Source organism: Crotalus tigris, unplaced genomic scaffold (genome assembly GCF_016545835.1).
Source record: "Crotalus tigris isolate CLP2741 ecotype Arizona unplaced genomic scaffold, ASM1654583v1 scf7180000018670.1062102, whole genome shotgun sequence".
NCBI lineage: Eukaryota > Metazoa > Chordata > Lepidosauria > Squamata > Viperidae > Crotalus > Crotalus tigris.
The window spans coordinates 686,592-710,418 of record NW_024097136.1 but is presented as its reverse complement, the minus strand read 5'-3'; the positions used below and the strand labels follow the sequence as shown (position 1 = coordinate 710,418).

Below are 23,827 nucleotides of genomic sequence, written 5' to 3'. Positions count from 1 at the left end.
GTCCTCAACTCACAACCCTATTGGTTTTGAGTTGAGGATAGTTGCAAGTTGTGACAGTCATTAAGTAAGGTAATCACACAATCACCTTAGTTAATGACCCCCACCCCTGTAGTCATTAAGTGACTGCACAGGTTGTTAAGCAGAGCACAGAGTGCCTCAGATGGGGGAGCCCTGGAAGGCCTAGTGCAGGCCCAGCCAACCTGCTCCAGGCCTCCCACGGCTTCCCCCACTCATGAAGGCACCCATGCTTCACTTCCTGCTCCTCAGGATATCCTCCAGCCTTAGGCCTATTTCCCATACTACTTGGCCAAAACCACTCTCCCTGTCCCCTGTCATCATTCACGCATTTAACTTTGGAAGATCTGTGGAGCTCAGGTGCTCTGGAGGAACAGGCCATTCTGTTTTCAGCATCCCTGGGTTGTGTGGCTCCATCCTAGAAGTAGGCGCCATTTTCAGAAAACGTTGCCTGCTACAAGGATGGAGCCATGTGGTCTAGGGATGCAGTAGCCAGCCGTTTGTCCCTAATGAGAACTTTGGAGCTCCAGAGATCTTCCACAGCTAAATGCTTGATCAGTGAAGAACTGGGGTGTGGAATCCAGTGGGTTGGGAAGTAGTCCCAAGGCCTGCAGGGACCTGGCAGGACAATGGGAGAAGATAGGCAGAGAGTGCCACAGTGTCCCTGCAGTTAGTCTTAATAACAAATGACCTCAGGTGTGTTACAGTCACTGTAAGTTCAAAACTGGGTCAAAAATAGGCCTTGATGGATCTGTCATAACTTCAAATAGTCGCTGAGTGGACAGTTGTAAGTCAAGGACTACCCGTACATTGAAACTTTATTGCAGACTAACATTTACAGGGTGGGTTTATTTTATAAGTTTGGCATGGTGCATACAAAATGATAAAGTTTAGAAAAGCATATCTTCTATAAAACTTTAGCTGATTAGTCCTGGCCATTTATCTATAACCAGCTTTTTCTATAGTACCTATTGCTAGTGCTCATGATATCAACTAACTATATACAGTCACAAACTATCCTGTTTGTGTGTAACTTAATTGAGTAAAAATGTGCATCATGGGGCAATCATTTTGAACCAAGCTACTTCAAATGGACTAACTTATAGAATATGTCCAAACTTCAGGGTCCATGACTTCTGTGGAACTGAAATTTGGAAAATTGCATAAAACATTTTATTTATTTTCCACAGCTGCCCATTTCAGATTCATAGTCATAATAATAAAAATAATAAAAACAATTACAATATAATATGGAAATAAGTATATATTACAGCCAAGAAAAATGATCAACATAGATATCAATATAGCCAGGCATCAGGATCCTTCACACAATTGGGGTCCCAGGCCTGGGTATATAATCAGGTCTTGAAGGCCATACAAAAAGTCAATAAGATCAGGGTCATCCTAATCTCTGAAGGGAGAATGTTCCAGATGGCAGGGACCATAGCAGGGAAGGCACATCTTATAGTCCCTGCCAGCTAGCAATCCTTGGCGGATGGGACCTCTACATGCTCAACCTGCTGGACCAAATTGGATGGGTAGAAACAGTCCCTTAGGTAATCAAGTCCCAGGCCATGAAGAGCTTTAAAGATTTTGAATTGCACCTGGAAACACAATGATAACCAATGCCCCTCCCACAGTAGTGATGTTACAGGTATATAATATCTGACATACTACCTGTACAGTCACATTTTGCATTCCTTGAAGCTTCTGAATGTTTTTCAAGGGCAGTACTTTGCAGTAATCCAGAATGGAGGACATAGCAATTATAAAGCATTTTATGATATAATACAAAATATCATAAAACATTTCCATGGTCAGCTCCTAATGTTTGACTGTGCTGTATAGTTCAGCATGGGTTACTTTCAAGACAGATACATCTTTGAATTTTCCCCTGAATTTTTAAGAATTTTTCCAGTACAAAGAAGTTCTGCCATTGTTAAAGGCATTGAGGAATCTGGTAAGGAAATATCTCTAAAATGACCAAATAGGCCATGTACTGTGTAGGAGGTACTATTTGTTTGTCAAATTTGCACCTGCATTCTCCCAGCAAAAGTCATCCTGCAGCAGTGCCTAATTTTATTTATTTTATTTTATTTATTAGACTGCCCATCTCAGCAAGAGTGACTCTGGGCAGCTTATAAACATTAAAAGCCAGTAAACATTAAAATAATAAATAATAAGATGGACAAAAATGCCAAATCCAGTCTGAACGTTTGGCTGATTGCAACACAAAATAATAATTTACAGTTAAAAGATGGAGAGGGAGGGAGCAAGATGCACATGTGGAGAGATGGAATTTTATGTTTTGGATGTTTTGGTTGTTTGAATATGATAGTTCCCAAAACTGGTGCTGGCCAAAGTTCACACTTGTCTGACATTCAGGGCTTTTATTTTAAAAATATTACCACTGTTCACCAAAACCATAGCATAACTGGGATAAAAAAATAACAGAATCTGATAGGAGCAAAGCAGAGATGTACAAAGGCTATTACCAGGATATTGTGAGCAATTAGGGCAAAAACCACAAAAATACTGGAAGAGAGAATGCTGGTTAGCATTTGCAACAGTAGCATGGTAAAAAAACAGACAAGCTTGGTGTGATGTTCTGCACTGCTTAATAGGGCATATTCCAATACTTCGTGGAAGAAAAGAAAAATAAGGCCTGTGCCTTTAGGGGTAACTCATTATGCACCCATGTCATCCTATCAAAAATAAAATACAGATGTGGATCAAGGTGGACTGGATAGCAAAAATGGAATCTGTCCGTATCCTCGAAAGACTTGATATATTGAGTCTTCTGTGCATTCTAGCATGTAATAAAATAGAACTAACTGATAATTATATCAGAAAGGTTAAATGTTTTTATATTTGATTGGCCATATGGAAATAAACCAAATTATAATATATTTAGCTTACAACATCAGTTGAACTAATTGTGCTTTAGGAAACTAATTGTACCATTAGTTACAATAATGCTGTTCTATAGTTTCAGTATGCTTTTAAGACTGGATGAATTCCAAACTCTGTAACTGTTTTCTATAAAGCAGTTAAAACATTAAATTACTTAAAATCCCATTTGTTGGCATTTCTAAAAATATTTATATGCTGAAAATTCTAATTTTCTTTTTGATGTTTTATTATTTCTTTAATGTTACATGTATAGTGTATCTTACAAACTTAATCAGATTTATGATTAAGGAATATATGACTATTTCTACAATTACATTTATGACAGGAAATAAGATTGTGTTATCATATGACTAATTGTAATTGGTGGTACAGTATAGTATTTAAACTTGTTTTGGGGTTTTTTTATTCACATTCAGGGAGAATAAACATAATTTCCTTGTACATGCGCGCGCACAGACTGGTGATAAATACTGATTTTACTTAAAATTTCAAAAAGAGAGATGGGTTAAATATGAAAATCTCACAATTGATATCTATTGAACTAATCTTATTTAAATTTTGAATTAAAGGATGTAAATCAGACTAAAATTGTACTTCAGCATTATAATTTTATATATGTATATATGTGTGAATATATGTATATGTGCATGTATATGTGTACAGTCAAAGTCTACCATTGAAAACCTGTGGTGCTTATATATTAGTTAAAGATCCATTAGAAAGAAGTTTTGGAAATACAGGTAATAACCATTCATTCAGAGACCATTTGAAGTTATGATGACACTTAACAAGGACACTTAAGGCCAGTCCTCAAAGTTACAGTGGTCACAATGTTGCCAAGTCATATGACCACAGTTCAGGCATTTGGCAACTAGCTCACAGTCATGATGATTGCAGCATCCTGGGTTCACATGATTGCCATTTGTAACTTTCAACAAACAAAAATCAATAGGAACTAACTGGAGGTTACAAATGGTGATCAAGTGACATTGTGCCTAATAGCCATATAGAATTCACCTAATGACTGCAATTGGATCTGCCTTTGTAAGTTCTGGTCACATGACACCACATTTTATGACTTTGTCACTTAGCAAAGGACCATCATTAACTGAGGTCTACCCCTATACAATTCTAATATTTCTTTTTTCCTAGAAAGCTTCCTGGTAAATAAATAATGTGTGCAATACATTATTTTCCTCCCTTATTACACACTAGCTGCTTTAGGAACAGTTTTAAGTTTCACACTAAAAAAAAATATTTTTTTTTTTTTGCCTTAGTTTTGGAAGGATATTGTTGACGATAATGAAGTACGTGACCTTATTTCTGACAGAAACAAATCTCAAGGTGAGTTGCAGTGGATAAATAATAGAATATTGTTGGTATATCTTGAACTGAACCATTGAAATAATTATCTTATTTTTATAGATACTATATCAGAAGACTGGATATGGGAGTCTTTATTTCATCCACCACGCAAGTTGGGCATTAATGATATTGAAGGACAGCGAGTTCTCCAGATTGCAGTGATTTTAAGAAATCTCTCCTTTGAAGAGGGAAATGTAAAATTATTGGCAGCTAATCGTACTTGTCTTCGTTTTTTGTTGCTCTCTGCTCATAGTCATTTTATTTCTTTAAGACAATTGGGGCTTGACACTTTAGGAAATATTGCTGCCGAGGTAAGAAATTTAAAAAGTGATACATATAATTTAAATAGCTTAAAGTATGAAGTAGGAGTGAATATCTATCTTACCTTATGGAGTGTTATATAAAGGGAAACACATTGGTATTGGTGATTTCTCAGACATTTTACTTATCATCAAAGATCATTAAATAAAGTTATTTAGATCCAAACCTAACCTGAAGTAACAGAATACTAATAAGTCATGGCTTAAATCTGAATCCTATTTTTTTTCCTATGAAGCTTTGCATTTCGTATTACATACAAGTGCACTTTCTTTGGATTTTGTTGAACACCTCTTAAAGGACAGATGGCTTTTAAGCTTTTTTTTTGTTAACAGTATTATTTTTGCTTCCTGGAGAGGAATTAGAAGAATGAGATTTCTTCTAACACAGGAGTCCCCAACCCACTAGCGGACTGTGGCCTACTGGCCATGGGACAGGCAGGCCAGTGTGTGCATGTGTGTGTGCCCTTACCTCCACTTGCGCTAGTACCCGTGGACCTATTTGCACATGTGTGCAGGGCTAGCGGTGGCTAGCACCTGCGCAAATAGAGCTGCTACCCCATGTGGGTGCACATGGCCCTGTTCACACACAGTTCTGTTCACGCGTGCACACACACAAACACACATTTCCCAGCTGCTCCCTTTCCCTCTGGGAAGTCAGAGGTGAAGCTGGCAAAAAATAATAAATAGCTATCACAGGAGAGCCTTGCTTAATAACCTGAGTGATCCTCACTTATTGATAGCAACTGGCACTACCAAAATTGCCATCTCTAAATGGCGTGGTCACATGACATTGTGTTTTATAACCATAGCCCTTAAAGATAGCAATTCTGGTCCCAACAGCCTTTATCAGCCAAGGACTATCTATAATGCAAATTAAGTAAGTCTCAGAATGATATTATCCAATAATGTGAAATATTTGGAGTAAAAATGTGGAAATTGACTGAGAAAGGTGGGGCCTTACTAGTTTCTTTGGATGGTGGTTTTTGAAACCCTACATTTTGAACTACTGGTAGGGTTAGATGTTGGAGACACTGTATTACAGTGGTTTTAGTCCTTCATGCCATGCTACATTCAGATGCTAAGTGTTTAATATTTTAACATTGTCCTGTGGAGTCCCACAACATAGTCCTTTACTATGCATATTAAACAGATTGTTGTCTAACTCTGGAATAATATTTTATTACCATGGTTGTCGCTGATGGGTGGGGGTAAGTATAGGACAAGTGAAAATTAAATTAAGATACTGGATCTGTTATTGAACAGAAATTGAAACTTTGTGATTAGGATGCTGATGCTGTTTATGATGATGCCAATTTCATATTTTGTTAATTTTCATTTTAGTGTTAACTAGCTACTTAAGTGCAAAGTGCATAGAAATATAGGATTATATTGAAATAGTAAAATCACAGATAGAATATAACATTTTCAATATGTTTTAAGTATTACTTTAATTTAGAAGATTTCCATAATGATATTAATTTTATAAGATGAATCATTCTATCATTAATATTTACTTTCTGTCTTTTCAGCTTCTCTTGGACCCTGTTGATTTTAAAACAACTCATCTAATGTTTCATACTGTTACTAAGTGCTTAATGTCAAGAGACAGATTCTTAAAAATGCGGGGTAAGTATGTGATTATAGTATCTTGTGTAAAGTATCATTTTTATAAAAGTCAGAGGAAGAACCATCTACTTGGACTGAGTCTAACCTTCTACTCAGTGCAAAAATCTAAACTATTCTTTGTAGATAATTATTGTGAAGTAACTTACCACCTCTCTAGATAACTGGTTCCACTGTCATACTTCTTTTTTTCTTCTAATACTAAACTGGCATCTGTGTTTTTGTAACTTGAAACTATTATTCTGTATCCTTTACTCTGGAAACAGAGAACAAATTATGCTCCTTTGTGACATCTATATGACACTGTTTTTTGTTTGTTTGTTTCAGGCATGGAAATCTTGGGTAATCTTTGTAAAGCTGAAGACAATGGGGTCTTAATTTGTGAATATGTAGATCAAGAATCTTACAAAGAAATCATCTGTCATCTCACATTACCTGATGTTTTACTTGTTATATCTGCTCTGGAAGTGCTCTATATGCTCACTGAAATGGGTGAAGTGGCCTGTAGCAAAATAGCTAACGTTGATAAAAGTATAGGTGAGCTAGCAGACTGTTGTTTTTAGCAAAACACTTGTATTACCAGGGCCCTCAGTAATACTTTGATAGATGCTTTTTCTGTAAAGTGATAGATGCTTTTTCTGTAAAGTGATACATTAAGTCCTTTGTCTTAATTCCTCTTTTCTGTGCTATGGGTAATTATGGCAAGGATCATAAAGCAGTTGGCAAACTGAAAGTGCTACATAAATGTCTTGCAAAAGAAGCCTTAAGTGATTGTTCCAATAAAATTATGTGGATACTATATTTAATTTGCATAGTTCTTATCTCAGTAAACCTTTACAGTATTATGATGAAGTGCAAAGGAAAACAGAACCAATAGATGTGTCATAGGTAAGCAATAGATTAACATAACTAATAAACCATTTTTGCTTATAGAAAAATCTGTTTCAATTTTTAAATACAAAGTAAGCGGAAGTGGATATTGGAGATTTCAGTCATGAATTCTGCTTATAATGCCAAAACAAACAGAAATGTCTAGAAAAGTGATAAAACTCTACTTTAGCTGAATTCAGTTTAATTGAATACAATAACTTTCTGAAAGTAATTCTTTTTGTGAAACAAAATATATTAATTTATGCTAATTTACAGATACATTAGTATGCCTGGTTTCAATGGACATCCAGATGTTTGGAGGTGATGCACTCAGTGCAGTAAAACTTGTTGAACATCAAAGTACCAACCACCAAGTACTCTCTGAAATTAGGCCACAAGCAGTGGAACAAGTTTCATCACAAGGACATGCCCCTGCTACTCCAGGTTAGTATTACCGTATTGAAGTTCAGTTTAGTGATTAAGGCACCAGTCTAGAAAGCAGGAGATCATAAGTTCTAGTCCTTTCTAAGCATGAAATCTGGCTAAGTAACTTTGGACCAGTCACTGTCCCTCCCCAGTTCAACTCACAGGTTTGTTGTTGTGGGAAAAATAAGGGGGGGGGAGAAGAATTAGGTATATTCATCACATTGAATTATTTATAAAAATAATAAAAGTGAGATTAAAAAAAATCTTTAAAAACCATGTAGATTATATATTGAAATATGATTAGATATGTTTGGCAGTCTTTTGTTATAGAGACATATGAATCTCTAAATTGTCATGATAGCAAAATATGGGGTGTATACTTTATTATTTCTATGCAGTAAAAGTAAGGATATGCTTAGGTGATTTCTTTCATTTTCATAAATAGCCACTGCTGTGTTCTGTTTAAGTACTTTTTGTATATATTTTTATTTATATTCTTTGTGCAACACTTCTTAATACAGTTTAATGTTACTGGATTTTTTAAAACAGCTTTATCACCTGTCTAAAGACTATGGTGATTTGGTCAATATTAAAAAAAAAAAAAATAGGCTGATTGGCCTGTAATTTCTTGGATCCATTTTTCCCCATTTGGTAGATTGGAACCACATCAGCTTTTTTTCCAGTCTTCTGATAGTTCCTCTGTGGTATAGGAGCTATGAAAGATTACATTCAGTCGCTCCAAGACTACGTCTGCTTTCTCCTTCAAAATCCTGGGTTGTAAATAATCTGATTTACTAGAAAAATCCTAATACAAAACTAAAAAATTATAATAGTGACATGATGCAGGGCTCAGTACTCTTTCCTTTTTAACATCTACATGAAGCTGCTGGGTGAGATCATCTGTCACCATGAGGATGGGTTGAAGTATCTATAGTATGCTGACGATAATCGAACTTTATAACTGGTCACCCAAGTGATGCTGTTGTTGCTCTCTCGCTGTGCCTAGAGGCAGTGGGCACCACGATGTCAGACAACAGGCTTCAACTGAACCTTGCCAAGACCAAATGGCTTTGAGTGCACAGAACCCCACTTGCACCACTTGCTGCTGTCCTGGATCAGGAATCCCTGCACCCAGTCATTCAAATTCTAGTCATGTCACAGTTGGACTATTGAAACACGTTCTACATGGGGCTACCCTTGAAGAACATTCAGAAGCTACAGTTAAAACTGCAGTATTTGATAGCTAGATTTTTATAAATTAGTGCTGTAAATAAAAATAAAATACAGCAGTCTGGCTGTGACATCCGTCAACCCATTGATCACCAAAGTTGATTTGGCTAACCTGGCTGGCTAGATGGGTGTCACCTTCCTCTCTTAGCACTTCATTTGCATCCGTCCTGAAGCTGTGGGCTAAGTGGAAGAGGGTAGATAGACCCCAGAAAGAAGGGTATATGATAGCTTCCCCCTACTAGAACATCCAAACTTAGCTTAGATTTTGGGCAGTGTTCAGGTAGCAAAATTACTAGATGACCAAAAGATCTTCATTCATACATTCCATCCCCAAATTTGGAGCAATTGCAATCTGTATATTGATCTCTCTGCATGGATAACATTCTTAATTTAAAATGGAAATTGAACAATTTCTATAGTGTTTTAAGTCTTTTAAAGAAAAGAGTAATGGCAAGCAATCCAAAGATTATGTAATTTTATATAAAATTGATAATTATTATTTCTTTTCATAGCACCAAGAGCACCACAACATGTTGCTCCACCACCAGGAATAGTAGAAATTGACAGTGAAAAATTTGCATGCCAGTGGTGAGTATTTAATTCTGTTGATATGTCCCATGAAATAGCTAGCTTTTGTATTTATTTCAAAACTTCATAATAATTATTGAAAATATAAATCAACAATAATGTATTCTGTTTTGAAGAAATTTTGTCAATTAATTTGAATACTTTATTCAAGAAAAAATTTCCCTGTCAGAATTTCTTAAGTTATTTCATTGTACAGTATACACATGAATATAATGAACAGAAATTCAGCATATTTAAATTCCATGTGTGCTTTTAATATTTGGAAATGAAACTAAGTTCTATTGCATTTGTTTTGTTTGAGATTGGGGGGGGTGTTATTTCATTGACTACTGTAGGAATAGAATGCTATACTAGACTGGAATTTTGGTCTGTTCCCACAAAGTTCTTCCTAGGTTTTGAAAAAAAAAAAACCCACTACTTGATATTTATATATTAAATCCTCCATATACTTAAGTACTTGCCATGTTTTCCCGAAGGTAAGGCCTATCCCCAAAATAAGCCCTAGCTTGATTTTGGGGGGGACCTAATATAAGCTCCACCCAAAAATAAGCCCTAGTTTTGGGGCGAGGTACACACTTAAAAATCAAGCTAGGGTAGGAGTGTGGATCTGCCCCATGCGCCCAGCACCCACTTACCTTGCAGCCAGGCCTCTCCTCGCCGTCTCACTTCTTCTGGGGCATCTTCTGCAGCCAGGCCTGCATTTCTCAGGCACAAAGCGAGCTATGGATTCAATCCATAGCTCGGTAGTTGGCTGCATAGGCCTTTCAGAAAGGCCTGTGACTGAGAAATGCAGACCAGAATGCAGCTGCTCCTTCTGCCCCAGAAGAAGTGGACTTGCTGGGCAGGGCTGTCGATGGCTGCAGATGAGTAAGACATCCCCTGAAAATAAGACCTGGTGGTGCCTCTTTTAGAGGCAAAAAAAAAGACCCAGTTTTATTTTCGGGAAAACACGGTAATAATTTTCTCCAAAGATTTGGGTATTATCAAGTTTATAAAATGTAGCACATTTTTTAACAAAAGTTTTGCTTAATTCTTGCAGCAGAGTCAACTATAAGTTTCCTTAGCAGTATGGTTTAATAATTTTTATACTTTTTTTTGCCTTCAAATCATATTTAACTTCTGGCAAGTGGCAACTCATTTTACCTAGAAGGGAATAACTGGCTCAATGTCACCAAGCTGGCTTTCATGACTAAAATGAAATTCCAGTTCAGTTTTTCCTACTCTTAGTCCAGTATCTTAATCATTGGATCGAACTGCACACATAAATGAGCTTAAAAGTTCCCAAGTTAAAATACTCATGCCACCCTTAAAATAACCCCAAATAAAAGTGCTTGAACATTTCAGTCTTGTTCCTTCCTTTGACATCATAACATATCTCCATTGAACTCCAGTCAAAGTAGAGAGAACAATAGGAAGTCAGAACAGGAAAAGACTTTTTAACCATGTCTTAGAGGATGTATTTTTAATCCTTTATCAAGATGAATATATGTTATTACAGAAGCTTACTTTTCCTAAGACCAGTATAGTATGACTGTGACCTATATTCATGATTACAAATACAATTAAGTGTTATAATTTGAATATAAACTGAACTGCTGTACATAACCTATTCTTGGCCATATATTTCATGGATGCCTTACATTTTTAACATTTGATGTACATTGGCCATTTAAAAGAAAACACATTTAAAGCAACTCAGAATACAAGGCAATATGAATAAAATGTCCAACCCATATCTCATGTATTACGAATCTTTTGTAATATATACAGTTCCACTGTTAGTAAGGTAGGAAGAAAAAACTTTAAGAGTTGGAAAGCATTGGCCATGGTGTTTCCAAGCTACTGTTGGCATCAGGTTGAGAAAAATTATTCTAGAATCAGGAGAAAGTAATTTTTATTAAGTTTTACTCATCCAGATTTCCCCCCCTCTATTTTCTCTCCCAAGGTTAAATGCCCATTTTGAGGTTAATTCAGATTGCTCTGTCTCCCGAGCCGAAATGTACTCTGAATATCTTTCTACATGCAGTAAATTAGCTCGAGGTGGAATTTTAACTTCAACTGGATTTTATAAATGTCTTCGGTAAGAGGAACTCATTCCTAGAATAAAACACTCCTTTGGATTTTTTTTTATCTATAGTTGATATAGATTGCTAAATTTGAGAAAAAATATATTTCCATTATTGTTTACTTTAAATATAGGTGGTCCTCAACTTAGAACCATTCATTTAGTGACCATTTGAAGTTACAATGGCAATGAAAAAATGACTTATGACCATTTTTCACACTTACGACCGTTGCAGCATCCCCCATGGTCACATGATCAAAATTTGGATACCTGGCAATTGACATGTATTTATGATGATTGCATTGTCCCACAGTTATGTGATTACCTTGTGTGACCTTCTGATAAGCAAAGTCAATGGGAATGTCAGATTCATTTAACAATTGTGTTACTAAGTTAACAGCTACAGTGATTCACTTAACAACTATGACAAGAAAGGTCATAAAATGGGGAAAACTTCACTTGACAACTATCTTACTTAACAACAGAAATATTGGGCTCAATTATAGTCATAAGTCAAGGACTACCTATAATCACTGTTAAAAGCATTGGTTGTTTGAAAAAAGAAATAGAGGTTATACAAATTCAATATAGTTTGCTCATTTAATTTTCTTTCTTTTGAAAATTAACTCTTTTAACTTTCAGCAAAAAATCAAATATTACTTCCTTCGAACCTATTGCTCTGTAATAATCCTATCTGCTGACAGAAAATCTAGGATAGATGATAGCAGTTCAAAGTATTTTTTCTTCCTCCTTACATTTTTTTTTCTCCCTTATATGGGAATCATTGCTATTTAGTTCAGCTCCAAATCATATGCACTACATTTCTCCTTAATTATTGCTCAGGGCAGACTCCATTTTTAAAGCATATTGTCTAAAAAAACCCCTACATTCTCATTCTAAATATTATTTCCTTCTTTTTGATAGAACTGTATTTCCAAATCATTCAGTGAAGAAAGTTGAGGATGCAAATAACAATGGGCAGGCTCATATTCACGTAGTTGGAGTAAAAAGGAGGGCTATACCACTTCCTGTTCAGATGTACTATCAACAACAATCTTCTTCAACTCCTATTCTTCGGGTTGATTCTGTTCCTGAAGTAGCTCCATCTGCTTCACAAGCAGGTATTATTATATTTTGAATTTCATGTATTGTCTATTGATCAGTTTTTATTTATAAGAGCATAAATATTTTTGGTTACTGGAGAAAACAATTATGTTTGGAAGAGTTAGTGGTAAAAGGAAGCCAGGTCGTCAAAGAATATAGTGGCTGGACATCTTCAAAGCTGACACCAGCCAGAGCATAGAAAAACTCAAAGAAGTAAATAGTACAAGATCAGAAGATGTGGAGAGACCTGGCCTATAGACAAGAGTCAGACATGATTGAATAGATAACATCATCATCATCACATCATCAAATATTTTGGGAAGTATGGTAGGAATACGTTACAATAAATAAAGTGTGCCTATAGTCCACTAAACATGACAAAAAAGCAAAAGGGAATAAAAAGGAAAAAAATGCAGAGTATGGTATCATTTGGTGGAAAGTTATACTTCTCTAGCCAAAGGATAATTATATAATTTTTCTAGCAGTGAGATATTTCTGGGAGATGGGGGTACATCCTCTAATTAATTTTTACTCTGCTGGCCAAAGAAAAAAATGCCAGCATATTTTCTTAATTAAATTACATAATAATTTCTAACAGCAGGTCGTATGGACTAGATTAGACATGTCAAACACAAGGCCCAGGGGCCGGATGCGGCCAGCGAAGTTTCACGTGGCCTGCGAAGCCATCCTGGAAACAGTGAGGGAATGGCCCCTGCTGCCTTGGCCCTGGCCGGCCGGGAACCAATGTACAATTTTGTGGTGGTCATCTATGCTGAAATGCATTCAGTCTTAGCTCCACAAGGCCATCTGGAAACAACGAGGAACCAGCCCCTGTCGCATTGGCCCCACCCCCTTGGGGAGGTGTCATCCTTTGTGAGGAATGAAGAAATGCACCATCACCTGCAAGTGGCCAGAAAATGGTCCTCGCCTACTTCACATATTCGGCTTGATGGGCTCTGGGGGAAGGGTTTCAGCATGCAACGGGGCACTCTCCTCACAGCGCCGAGAGACTGAGCCAGGCGGCACAAATCCAAAAAGAAATGCGAGGCCACCCAACTCACAGCCTGCCTGGTTTCAGCAGGCAGCAGGGCGCTCTCCTCACAGCGCCAAGAACTGAGCTGGGTAGTGCGAATCTGATGAGAAGTGCAATGCTGCTTAGCCCCCAGCCTGCCCAGTTTCAACAGGCAGCAAGGTGCAAAGCTGGTGAGCTTCGCACCACCCAGCTCAACCTATCGGCACTGTGAGGAGAGTGCCCCGCTGCCTGCCGAAACCAGGCAGGCTGGGCGCTGGGCAGCATCGCGCTTCTTTTTGGATTTGCGCCATCCGGTTCAGCCTTTTGGCACTATGAGGAAAGCACCCCGCTGCCTGCCGAAACCGGGCAGGCTGAGGGCTGAGCGACATTGTGCAGCTAACATTGACTCTCACGCTACTCATGGCATCCCCTCCCCCAGAGCCCATCAAGCCAGATATGTGAAGTAGGTGAGGGCCGTGTGCTGGTCACTTCCAGGCAATGGTGCATTTCTTCATTCCTCACAAAGGGTGACACCTCCCCAGCTGCGTTTCTTGCTGGGCATTTGACCTCGGCTGTCCAGGGCTCCCGGCAGCCCGTTCCACCATCCAGCCCCCGCCCCCCACCGCATGGCCTGAGAGGAACAGTGAGGCTCCTCCAGTGGAGCATGCCTTGGCACTTGCCCTGGTCCCACCCCCTTCTGCCAGAGACCCTCAGATCTGTCCCACTCCTGCCCAGGCTCCCACAGGCACCCTTGAGGCGAATGATGTAGAGCTGGCCACGCCAACCCAGTAGGCCACACCCACTCCATCCATGCCCACCCAGTAGGCCGTACCCACCCTGGCCACACCCACCTGCCCCCCCCCGAGGGCAACCGCAATGCTGATGTGGCCCTCAGTGAAATTGAGTTTGACACCCCTGGACTAGATAGTTAAAATAAATGTTTAATTACATTTGAACAATTTTATTTCACTTAATTTCTAAATAGTTGGACATTAGTTTCAAAATTATAGTATATTGAGAAAGTTAGAGCCTAAAGTTACAATGATCTAATGGTGTCCAGTTTAGCTGCTTAAATTCGGTTGCCATTTAATAAGAAATTTTTCAATGAATTAGGAAGTAAAGGAAAAAACCGTTGTCACAGTTTCAGGATACAATAGAAAATATTTGCCCCATTACCACTGTGAGATACATAGAATTCATGATGAATGCCATGAATTCTATGTATCTCACACTGGTAATGGGGCAAATATTCAATAAAGAAATTATTCAAAGCTTAATTTAGAAACGTTAATTCCTACTAATTTCAGCATTACCACTTCAGATTTGTTTCCCTTTATCAACAGGACTCCCACATGGATCATCAAGTATAGGAAACCATTTTCAAAGGAATCCTATTAATAATCAATCTTCAGCTATAGCTGCAACACAGATGTCTTTTCCAATTCAAGGTGCATCTACAGTGGTACAGACTGTTTCCAGAATACCACAAAACCCTTTAGTTCATAGTCACCATCAACAGAATGCTCCTGTGGCTGTCATACAGAATAAAGCTCCAATTTCTTGTGATGTAGTGAAGACCACCGTAATACAGAACACAATTCCGCAATGTGCAGTTCCTGTTACTATTGCTGTAGGAGGTGGAGCACAATCATCAAATCAAAATCCTAGTACTGCAGGACCACAACCCTCTGTTACAGTTGTCAGCTCCCAGACTTTACTTCATCAACCTGTAATTCAGCAGTCACCTGTACATGCAGTAGTACCAGGACAAATATCCTCAGGCACTCCTGTTACAGTAATTCAACAAGCTGTACCTCAAGGTCATATATTTGGCAGAGTACAGAACATACCAGCATGCACTTCAGCAGTTTCCCAGGCTCAGCAGCTCATAACCACATCATCACAGCCAGTACAAACATCAACTCAGCAATCCACAGGTGGTAATCAGCAGCAAGATGCTGTTATTATAGCACCTCAGCAGTATGTCACAACGTCAGCATCCAATATAGTTTCTGCTACTACAGTTCAGAATTTCCAAGTTGCAACTGGGCAGGTGGTTACAATTGCTGGTGTCCAGAATTCACCAACATCAAGAGTAGGGTTTCAGAATATTGCCCCAAAGCCTTCTCAGCAAGTTCCAGCAGCAGTGGCACAGCAACCAATGCAGCAATCTCAGCAGAAACCACCACCACCTCAGCAAAGTGTAGTGATTGTAAGCCAACCAACTCAGCAAGGTCCAACGTATGCACCAGCCATTCACCAAATTGTTCTTACTAATCCAGCTTCAATCCCAGCTGGCCAAACTGTTCAGTTGGGTGCACAGCCAAACTTAACTCCAACTTCCTCATCATCACCTGGACCAATTTCAAACAACCAAGTCCCCACAGTAATATCTCCATCTCTCACTCCTCAGTCACAAGGACCCCCTCCTACTGTCAGTCAGATGCTTTCTGTGAAGCGTCAACAACAGCAGCAGCAGCATTCACCAGCATCATCCCAGACACAGCTGCAAGTCCAGCAACAGCAAGTCCAGATGCAAGTTCAGCCACAACAAAATAGTCCTGGAGTGGGTCAGCCACCTTCTAATGAATCCAGTCTGATAAAACAGCTCTTGCTTCCTAAACGAGGCCCTTCTACTCCTGGTGGCAAACTTATTCTCCCAGCACCACAAATTCCTCCTTCAAACAGTGCAAGAGCTCCCAGCCCTCAAGTGGTTTATCAGATGGCTAATAACCAAGCAACGAGTTTTGGAGTTCAAGGGCAGTCTTCTGCTCAGCCATTACTAGTTGGACAGCAAAACGTTCAGTTGGTCCAGAGTGCGATCCAATCCCAAGGAACAGTACAAACGGTTCCTATTTCCAATTTACAAATATTGCCAGGCCAGTTGATTTCAAACAGCCCAGCAACTATTTTTCAAGGAACTTCCGGCAATCAGGTTACTATAACAGTTGTGCCAAATACTAGTTTTGCTACAGCAAATCCAAGTCAGGGAAGTGCAACTCAAATAATTGCTCCAGCTGGAATAACGATGAGTGGGACACAAGCAACAGTTGGGCTTCAGGTGCAAGCGCTTCCACCTAACCAGGCACCTCTAGCTGGACAATCATGTTCTGCTACTGCTCCATTCAAAGGAGATAAAATAATTTGCCAAAAGGAAGAAGAAGCAAAGGAAGCAACTGGTTTACATATTCATGAGCGCAAAATTGAAGTAATGGAAAACCCTTCTTGCAGAAGAGGAGCTGCAAACACCAGCAATGGCGATGCAAAAGAAAATGAAACACAGGTGGGAAGTCTTCTAAATGGAAGAAAGCATGACTCCAGTCTACCTCCAGCTAACTCAGGGAAAACTCAAAATGAGGCCCATCAGTTCTCACAGGTCAGTAATGGATCATCATTAGTCATGAATGAAAATGGAGCTCTTGGGAAGCAGAACTTTGAACAAACAGACACACAGGAACTTAAAAGTGATTTGAGGAAGCCCCTCCTTAATGGAATCTGTGACTTTGAAAAGGGCGATGGTTCCCATTTAAGCAAAAACATTCCAAATCACAAAACTTCCAACCATGTAGGAAATGGTGAAATTTCTCCACTAGAACAAGAGAATTTGGATGCCACACAACTAGATACTGCCAAAGGTGATCAAGGGGAAAGATTTTCCAATGGACCTGTTTTAGCTTTGGGGACTACGCCTGTTGTAAGCAGTACACAAGAGGCTTCAAAACTCTTAACCCAGCATCCTACTAGTACCAACCCTGATGTACCTAATGGACCCCTAGTTTCAAGTTTGAATTCAGATGTGCCTCACCAACGCCCAAGTGTAGTTGTCTCACCACAATCAACAGCCTCTGTTATACAGGGGCATCAAATCATAGCAGTTCCACACTCAGGATTTCGTGGATCCCCAGCTACTCTGTCATCTGAAGTACGGTCAACAAATGGCACAGCAGAATGCAAAACTGTGAAGAGGCCAGCAGAGGATAATGACAGGGAAACTGTTCCAGGAATCCCCAATAAAGTAGGAGTTAGAATTGTTACAATTAGTGACCCTAACAAAGCTGGCTGTAGTGCAACTATGGTAGCTGTGCCTGCTGGAGCAGATCCAAGTACTGTAGCAAAAGTAGCAATAGAAAGTGCTGTTCAGCAAAAGCAGCAGCAGCAACAACAGCAACAGCATGCAGCACCATACATACAAAACATGGTCACACAGGTAGGTCCTTGGCAGTCTTCATTTTCTAGCTACTAAATTTAATTTTATACATGCGTATATATGTGGGGATATAAAGGTTCAGTGCTTATAATTTGTTCAACAGCCTTAAAATGAGAACTATTTGTAAATCCTACCAGTCTGTTATCACTCATCATTTTCTGGACAATGGTTTGTATTTATAGAAAATAAATAAGTTGGGATATAATTTGATTAAGCATAGAAGAATTGTTTTTACTTTTATTTCCTCACTGTCTTATTTCAAAAGCTGAGATGCTTTCCTACATTTTATAGTTTTAAATATTTGTGTTCCTGAGTTCCTGTTCCTTTTGGATTTCAAGATGTCTTTTGCATATTAATGCATTCATTTGCAATGGCTGTCTTTTGTATACATCATGTATACTTTACATATGCTTCATGCAGTATTGTATGTAAAAACATCAAAAATCCTGTAACCAGATGTTGAATTTTGAATGATTTCTGCAGAGATTGTTTCAGTCTTGCAAGTTTATTTCAGTAGACAAGACATTTAAGTTTTTAATTAATAAGATGTATTCTTTTTCATCACTAGATCTGTTCATTAGTTTTGAAAGTATATTCTTATTACTTTCTCTTATTAACAATGTTACTTCATACAATTAACTATTTGTGTTTATTCTGAAAGTTAGGCTTACAAAAAGTATAAACTTCAATTACTTTAAATTTTCACAAAAGAAAAAAAGTTGCACAAAGGAAACAGACCATTGTTCTTTATTCCCAAGAACCTAAGGCCTGCCCAAATCAATGCCCAAGAAAAATATAACTAAGTATCAGTCAGAACAAGTAGTCCATTTTCATATACACTTTGGACATATTACAATAGTATAATTTCTTTGTTTCTTTATAAACTGTTATATATGTTCTCAGTCTGGCTGTGCATGATTCATTCAATCTGAACCTCCATAGAGGGTGGTTGCAAATTGATCACAGAGATCCTAGAGGAAATGCATTACATGAATCTCTTCTAGTCAGGTGTGGTCATGGGGTGGAAACAACATTGCTCACACTTCTGAATAACCTTCAGCCTTATAGACCTTTCTGCAATATTGCTATTGTTGACCACTGTATCCTGTAAACTGCCCTACAAAGGTTGAAATATTGGGTACAAGTGAAATCATGGAAAGATCTCTTCCTTGATTATCCCTTTTTCAAAACTGGTGTATCATATTATTCCACTGTATATTTGGTTTTGAATCACGCTGCATGACTATTATTGTTAGGCTTATTTTGTGCCTTCTTATTCCTTTTGTTTCATGCTTGTTTTTATAGATTCTTGAAAACTGGCCAGGAACTGTTCAGATTAACTCAATTGAAATGTATTGTTAAATTAATAAGCACATTTATTAGTTTTAAAAATTTATTTTTAAAATAACTGGTAAAAAATAATGTTTAGTTAGCCAACGTTTAATCTGTCAGCATCCCAGTGATTTTAATTGCAGGGATTTGGGCACCATCTTACTTTTTGTATCATTGATTTAAGTGGAATGTGACAAGAATTCCTTTATATTATGGATATAATATATTTCATATATTTTATATATATATTATTATTTTTTGTAAAAAAATTATTTTCAACTTTACAATACATAACAATCTTACAAATACTTCAGATAAAAATAAAACAAATTGATACACACCACATTCGGTCTTGCCTGCCCATTTCCCCCCAAACCGCATCCCACTCAAACCAACTTACTTCTTTCCCTCTTTTTCTTCACTCACCCCCTCTCCTCCTTCACCTCAACCTTTCTACTTACTTCTCACCTTCTTCTCCTCCCTCTTGATGCGGTCTAGGGGAAATGCCCGAGAAGTTCCTCTCTCAAAATTAAAACATTAATATTATATACAATAAGACTATTTCTACTTTATCTGAACTACTTAAACTTCAACCCATCCACCCCCCCCAGCCCCCAGCCCCCCACCCTGACTTCCCAGAGCAAAATACAGAATTATGCAAACATATTAAACATAATCTATTTAAGTTTACTAATTATACAATGAACAAAATCATAAAAACCCTTAACTCTCTTCAAACTTTAACATCATAAGTTTATAAACAAAATCATTACTCATAGAATAAGTGAAACTTTGTAGTTCCATATTTCTTCTGAACATATTCTATCCATCTTCTCCATACATTAAAATATCTCTCTTGTGAATGATCCTTTAAATAAGCAGAAATTTTAGCCATTTCTGCTAAATTAGAAACCTTAAATACCCATTCTTCTAAAGAAGGCAGAGTATCCTTCTTCCAATATTGACCCACCAGTAATCTTGCTGCTGTTATTAAATTCAACATTAAGATAGTTTCTTTAACATTAAAGTCCATGAAAATTCCCAAAAGAAACAGTTGGGGAGTAAACTTAATCTTCCTTTTAAAAACCTTTTGAATGTTCCACCAAATCATAATCCAGAAGGCTTTAATAACTTTACAAGTCCACCAAACATGAAAATAGGTTGCATCCAAGCAACCACATCTCCAACATTTAGGTTGTAGGTTCGGGTACATACAGGACAACTTTTTAGGATCCAAATGCCATCTATAAAACATTTTGTAAAAATTTTCCCTCAAATTCTGGGCCTGCGTAAATTTAACATTTCTAGTCCAAATTACCTCCCATAAGTCCAACGAGATCGGTTCTTGAATATTCTGGGCCCATTTAATCATACAATCTTTAACTAACTCTGTTTCTGAATCCAATTTTATTAACTCATTATAAATTCTTTTAATATGGGCACATTTCTGATCCTTGATCTGAATTACCAAATTTTCATCTATTAAAGTAATTCCCACTTTCTTATCCAAAGTCCATCTCTGCACAATTTGCAAATATTGAAACCACGATTGTAAAATGTTTTCTTGCCTTAACACATCAGAAGACTTTAATTGCCAATCAGTACCCGATCAAGTAAGTAACTCTTTATATGAAATGTTGTCAAAATTCACCCCCTTAGAAGCCCCCTGGATTGCTTGTCCAGGGATCCCCCAAATAGGTATTTAATAATTTAACTTATAATAGTATTTTTTCCAAACTCAAAGTAAAGCATATCTTAAAATATGTGACTTAAAGACCAAATCTACTTTCTTATCAAAAATTAAATATGCATGCCAACCATATAATAAATCCCACTCTTCAAGAACAAGAATATCTCTATTTGTTAAATTGAGCCAGTCACTTACTAAAGTTAAAGTGGCCGCATCATAATATAATTTCAAATTTGGTGCTTTAAGTCCACCTCTTTCTCGAGCATCTTGTAAAATCTTAAACTTTACCCTTGATTTCTTCCCGCCCCAAATAAATTTATTAATACCCTTCTTCCACTCATCCAAATTAGCATCCTTCTTTAAAATGGGTATCATCTGAAACAAAAAAAGAAACTTTGGTAGAACATTCATCTTCACTACTGAAATTCTCCCCAATAACAATAGTTGTAGCTTTTGCCAATCATTTAAATCTTTTTGAACTTTAACGCATAAGCTCTCATAATTATTCTTATACAATTTTCTATTAGATGTTGTAATATAAACTCCTAAATACTTAACCTTATTAACTATTTCATAACCGGTTGTTTCAGCTATAAAATCTTTTCCCTTCCTAGACATATTTTTCAATAATATTTTAGTTTTATTCTTATCTACCTTAAAACCAGAGACCTGTCCATACTGTGCTAAAATTTCAACCAAATCTTTGACCGAATCTGTTGGATGGGATAATGTCGCAACCAAATCATCAGCAAAAGCTCTCAGCCTATAATCAATCTTACTTATTTTTATTCCTTTTAATCTAGATAAATCTCGAATTTTAATAAGTAAAATCTCCATTGTTAATACAAATAGCAAGGGGGATAAAGGACAACCCTGTCTTGTACCTTTTCCTATTTTAAATACGTCTGTTAATCTCCCATTAATTATAATTTGTGCTGATTGTTGTTGATAAATGGCCTTGAGAGCAGACAAGAATTTATCTCCAAAATTCATTTCCTCTACAACTTTCAATAGAAAATTCCAATCTAATTGATCAAAAGTTTTCTCAGCATCTATAAATATTAAAGCAGCAGGGATTTGGTTGTTCTTATCCAAATACTCTATTAAATTAACCATTTGTCTTACATTGTTTTTCATATATCTCCCCATTATAAATCCAGATTAGTCAGTATGAATCAATTGTTTCAAAACCTGCATTAATCTATTTGCCAATATCTTTGCAAAAATCTTATAATCTGTATTTAAAAGAGATATAGGCCTATAATGTCTAGGTTGGGACAGATCCTGGTCATCCTTTGGAATTAATGATATAAAGGCCGTTCTCCAAGATGGAGATAATTCTGCTCCAGATAAAATATCATTAAAAAGTACCTTTAATGTTTCTATCATTTCTTCAGATAACATCTTGTAATAAATCGCTGGAGTCTTACCAACCTTCAATTGTTTAATTGCAAAAATAATCTCTTCAGAAGTAATTAAACCATTAATCCCATCAAATTGATCACTCGTAAGTCTAGGAAAATGTGCTCCCTGTAAATATTTTTCTATATCTGAAATTTGTATACTTTCACTAGCATATAATTTAGAATAAAAATCTAAAAGAGACTTTTTAATCAAATTTTGTTGGTAGACTTCTTTACCTTTATCAATTATTTTATCTATAATCCTCGATTTCTGTTTCTTACGTAATTGATAAGCCAACCATCTACCAGGTTTATTTGCATTACAAAATGTATTATACCTCAAATTAGTTGCCTCAAATTATACCTAAAATTAGTTGCCATTTGATCTGCTAATAACATATTAAATTGCTTCTTCAACAAAGTAATAGAAACTTTTAACTTATTGTCCATTGGATTTGATATTAAAATCTTTTCCTTACATTTAATCTCATCTTCAAGATCTTTACGTTTCTGGGTCTGTTTACATCTGTGAGCATTGTTCATAGAAATCAAAACCCCTCTCATATATGCTTTACAAGAATCACATACCATTGGCATCGAAGTACCCTTATTCATATTCCAAGCAAAAAATTCCTTTAAATAACCTTTACATCGCTGTATATTCTCTTCATATCTAAATTAATTCTCATTCAACCTCCAAGTCCTTCTAGTTCTTTCTTCCGATGAAATTTCCAACCATACCAGACTGTGGTCTGAAATTATTCTAGGAAATATCTTGATATTCTTCACCCTAGAAAGGAAATCACTAGTAACCAAGAAAAAATCAATTCTAGAATAAGATTGGTGTCTATCTGGAAAAAAAGTAAAGTCTTTTTCCTCAGTATTCCGTTCTCTCCAAATATCTCTAAGTTTCAAATCATCCTTTAAGTCAAAAAAAAACTTTAGGAAGTCTTGCATGGTTAGAAACTTTAAAGGGACCCTTCTTATCTTTACTTAAGTGTAAAACACCATTCCAATCTCCCATCATAATAACTGACTTATAATCCAAAGAAGTTAATTTCTGATGAATCAACTTATAAAAATGTTTTTGTTGTTGATTGGAAGCATATAAACCAACCAAAAGAGTTCTCTTATCATTTATTAGTAAATCAATAATAACATATCTTCCTTGTAAGTCAAAATCAGTTAACTTCGGTGAAAGCTCCTTTCTCACATAGATAACTACTCCTCCTTTTTTCTGCAAGGCAGGAGCTATAAAATGTATCCCCAGCCGGGGATTAAACAAATATTTTTGATCTTTAGAAATAATATGAGTCTCTTGTAAACAAATAATATCATTTCTGTGTTGTTTCAAATAATGAAAGATTTTCTTTCTCTTCTGTGGTGAGTTGAGCCCATTAACATTCCAGGTTAGAACCTTTTTCCAGGTTATGAAGCCTTTGGAACAAAGCCTCTAGATTTACAGTCGATGATCTCTTTGGCCTTGCTCCTCCCACCGGCTCCAAAATAGACTGTGGTAAACTTCCATCATCTGCCTTTTGTTGTTGTTGCTGTTGTTGTTGTTGTTGTTGCTGTCTTTCTCTACGTTTATAAGCAGCGCATGTAATTCTCTGTTCCCTTGGGTCTTCTGTTATTTTCAAATTCTGTTGCATAACTTCAACCAA

At 37.0% G+C, this 23,827-nt stretch overlaps 1 protein-coding gene across 2 annotated transcripts in view; it reads left to right on the top strand.

Moving 5' to 3' along the window:
* Positions 1–23,827, top strand: part of ARID2 (AT-rich interaction domain 2) — a 264,804-nt gene that overhangs the window by 160,729 nt on the left and 80,248 nt on the right. For both annotated transcript variants that reach the window (XM_039355315.1, XM_039355316.1), the window contains 9 exons: positions 4,206–4,272; positions 4,354–4,604; positions 6,143–6,239; positions 6,564–6,773; positions 7,383–7,550; positions 9,275–9,350; positions 11,296–11,430; positions 12,340–12,536; positions 14,875–17,738. In XM_039355315.1, coding sequence (XP_039211249.1) covers positions 4,206–4,272; positions 4,354–4,604; positions 6,143–6,239; positions 6,564–6,773; positions 7,383–7,550; positions 9,275–9,350; positions 11,296–11,430; positions 12,340–12,536; positions 14,875–17,738 — 4,065 coding nt within the window. The remainder of the gene's footprint in view (positions 1–4,205; positions 4,273–4,353; positions 4,605–6,142; positions 6,240–6,563; positions 6,774–7,382; positions 7,551–9,274; positions 9,351–11,295; positions 11,431–12,339; positions 12,537–14,874; positions 17,739–23,827) is intronic.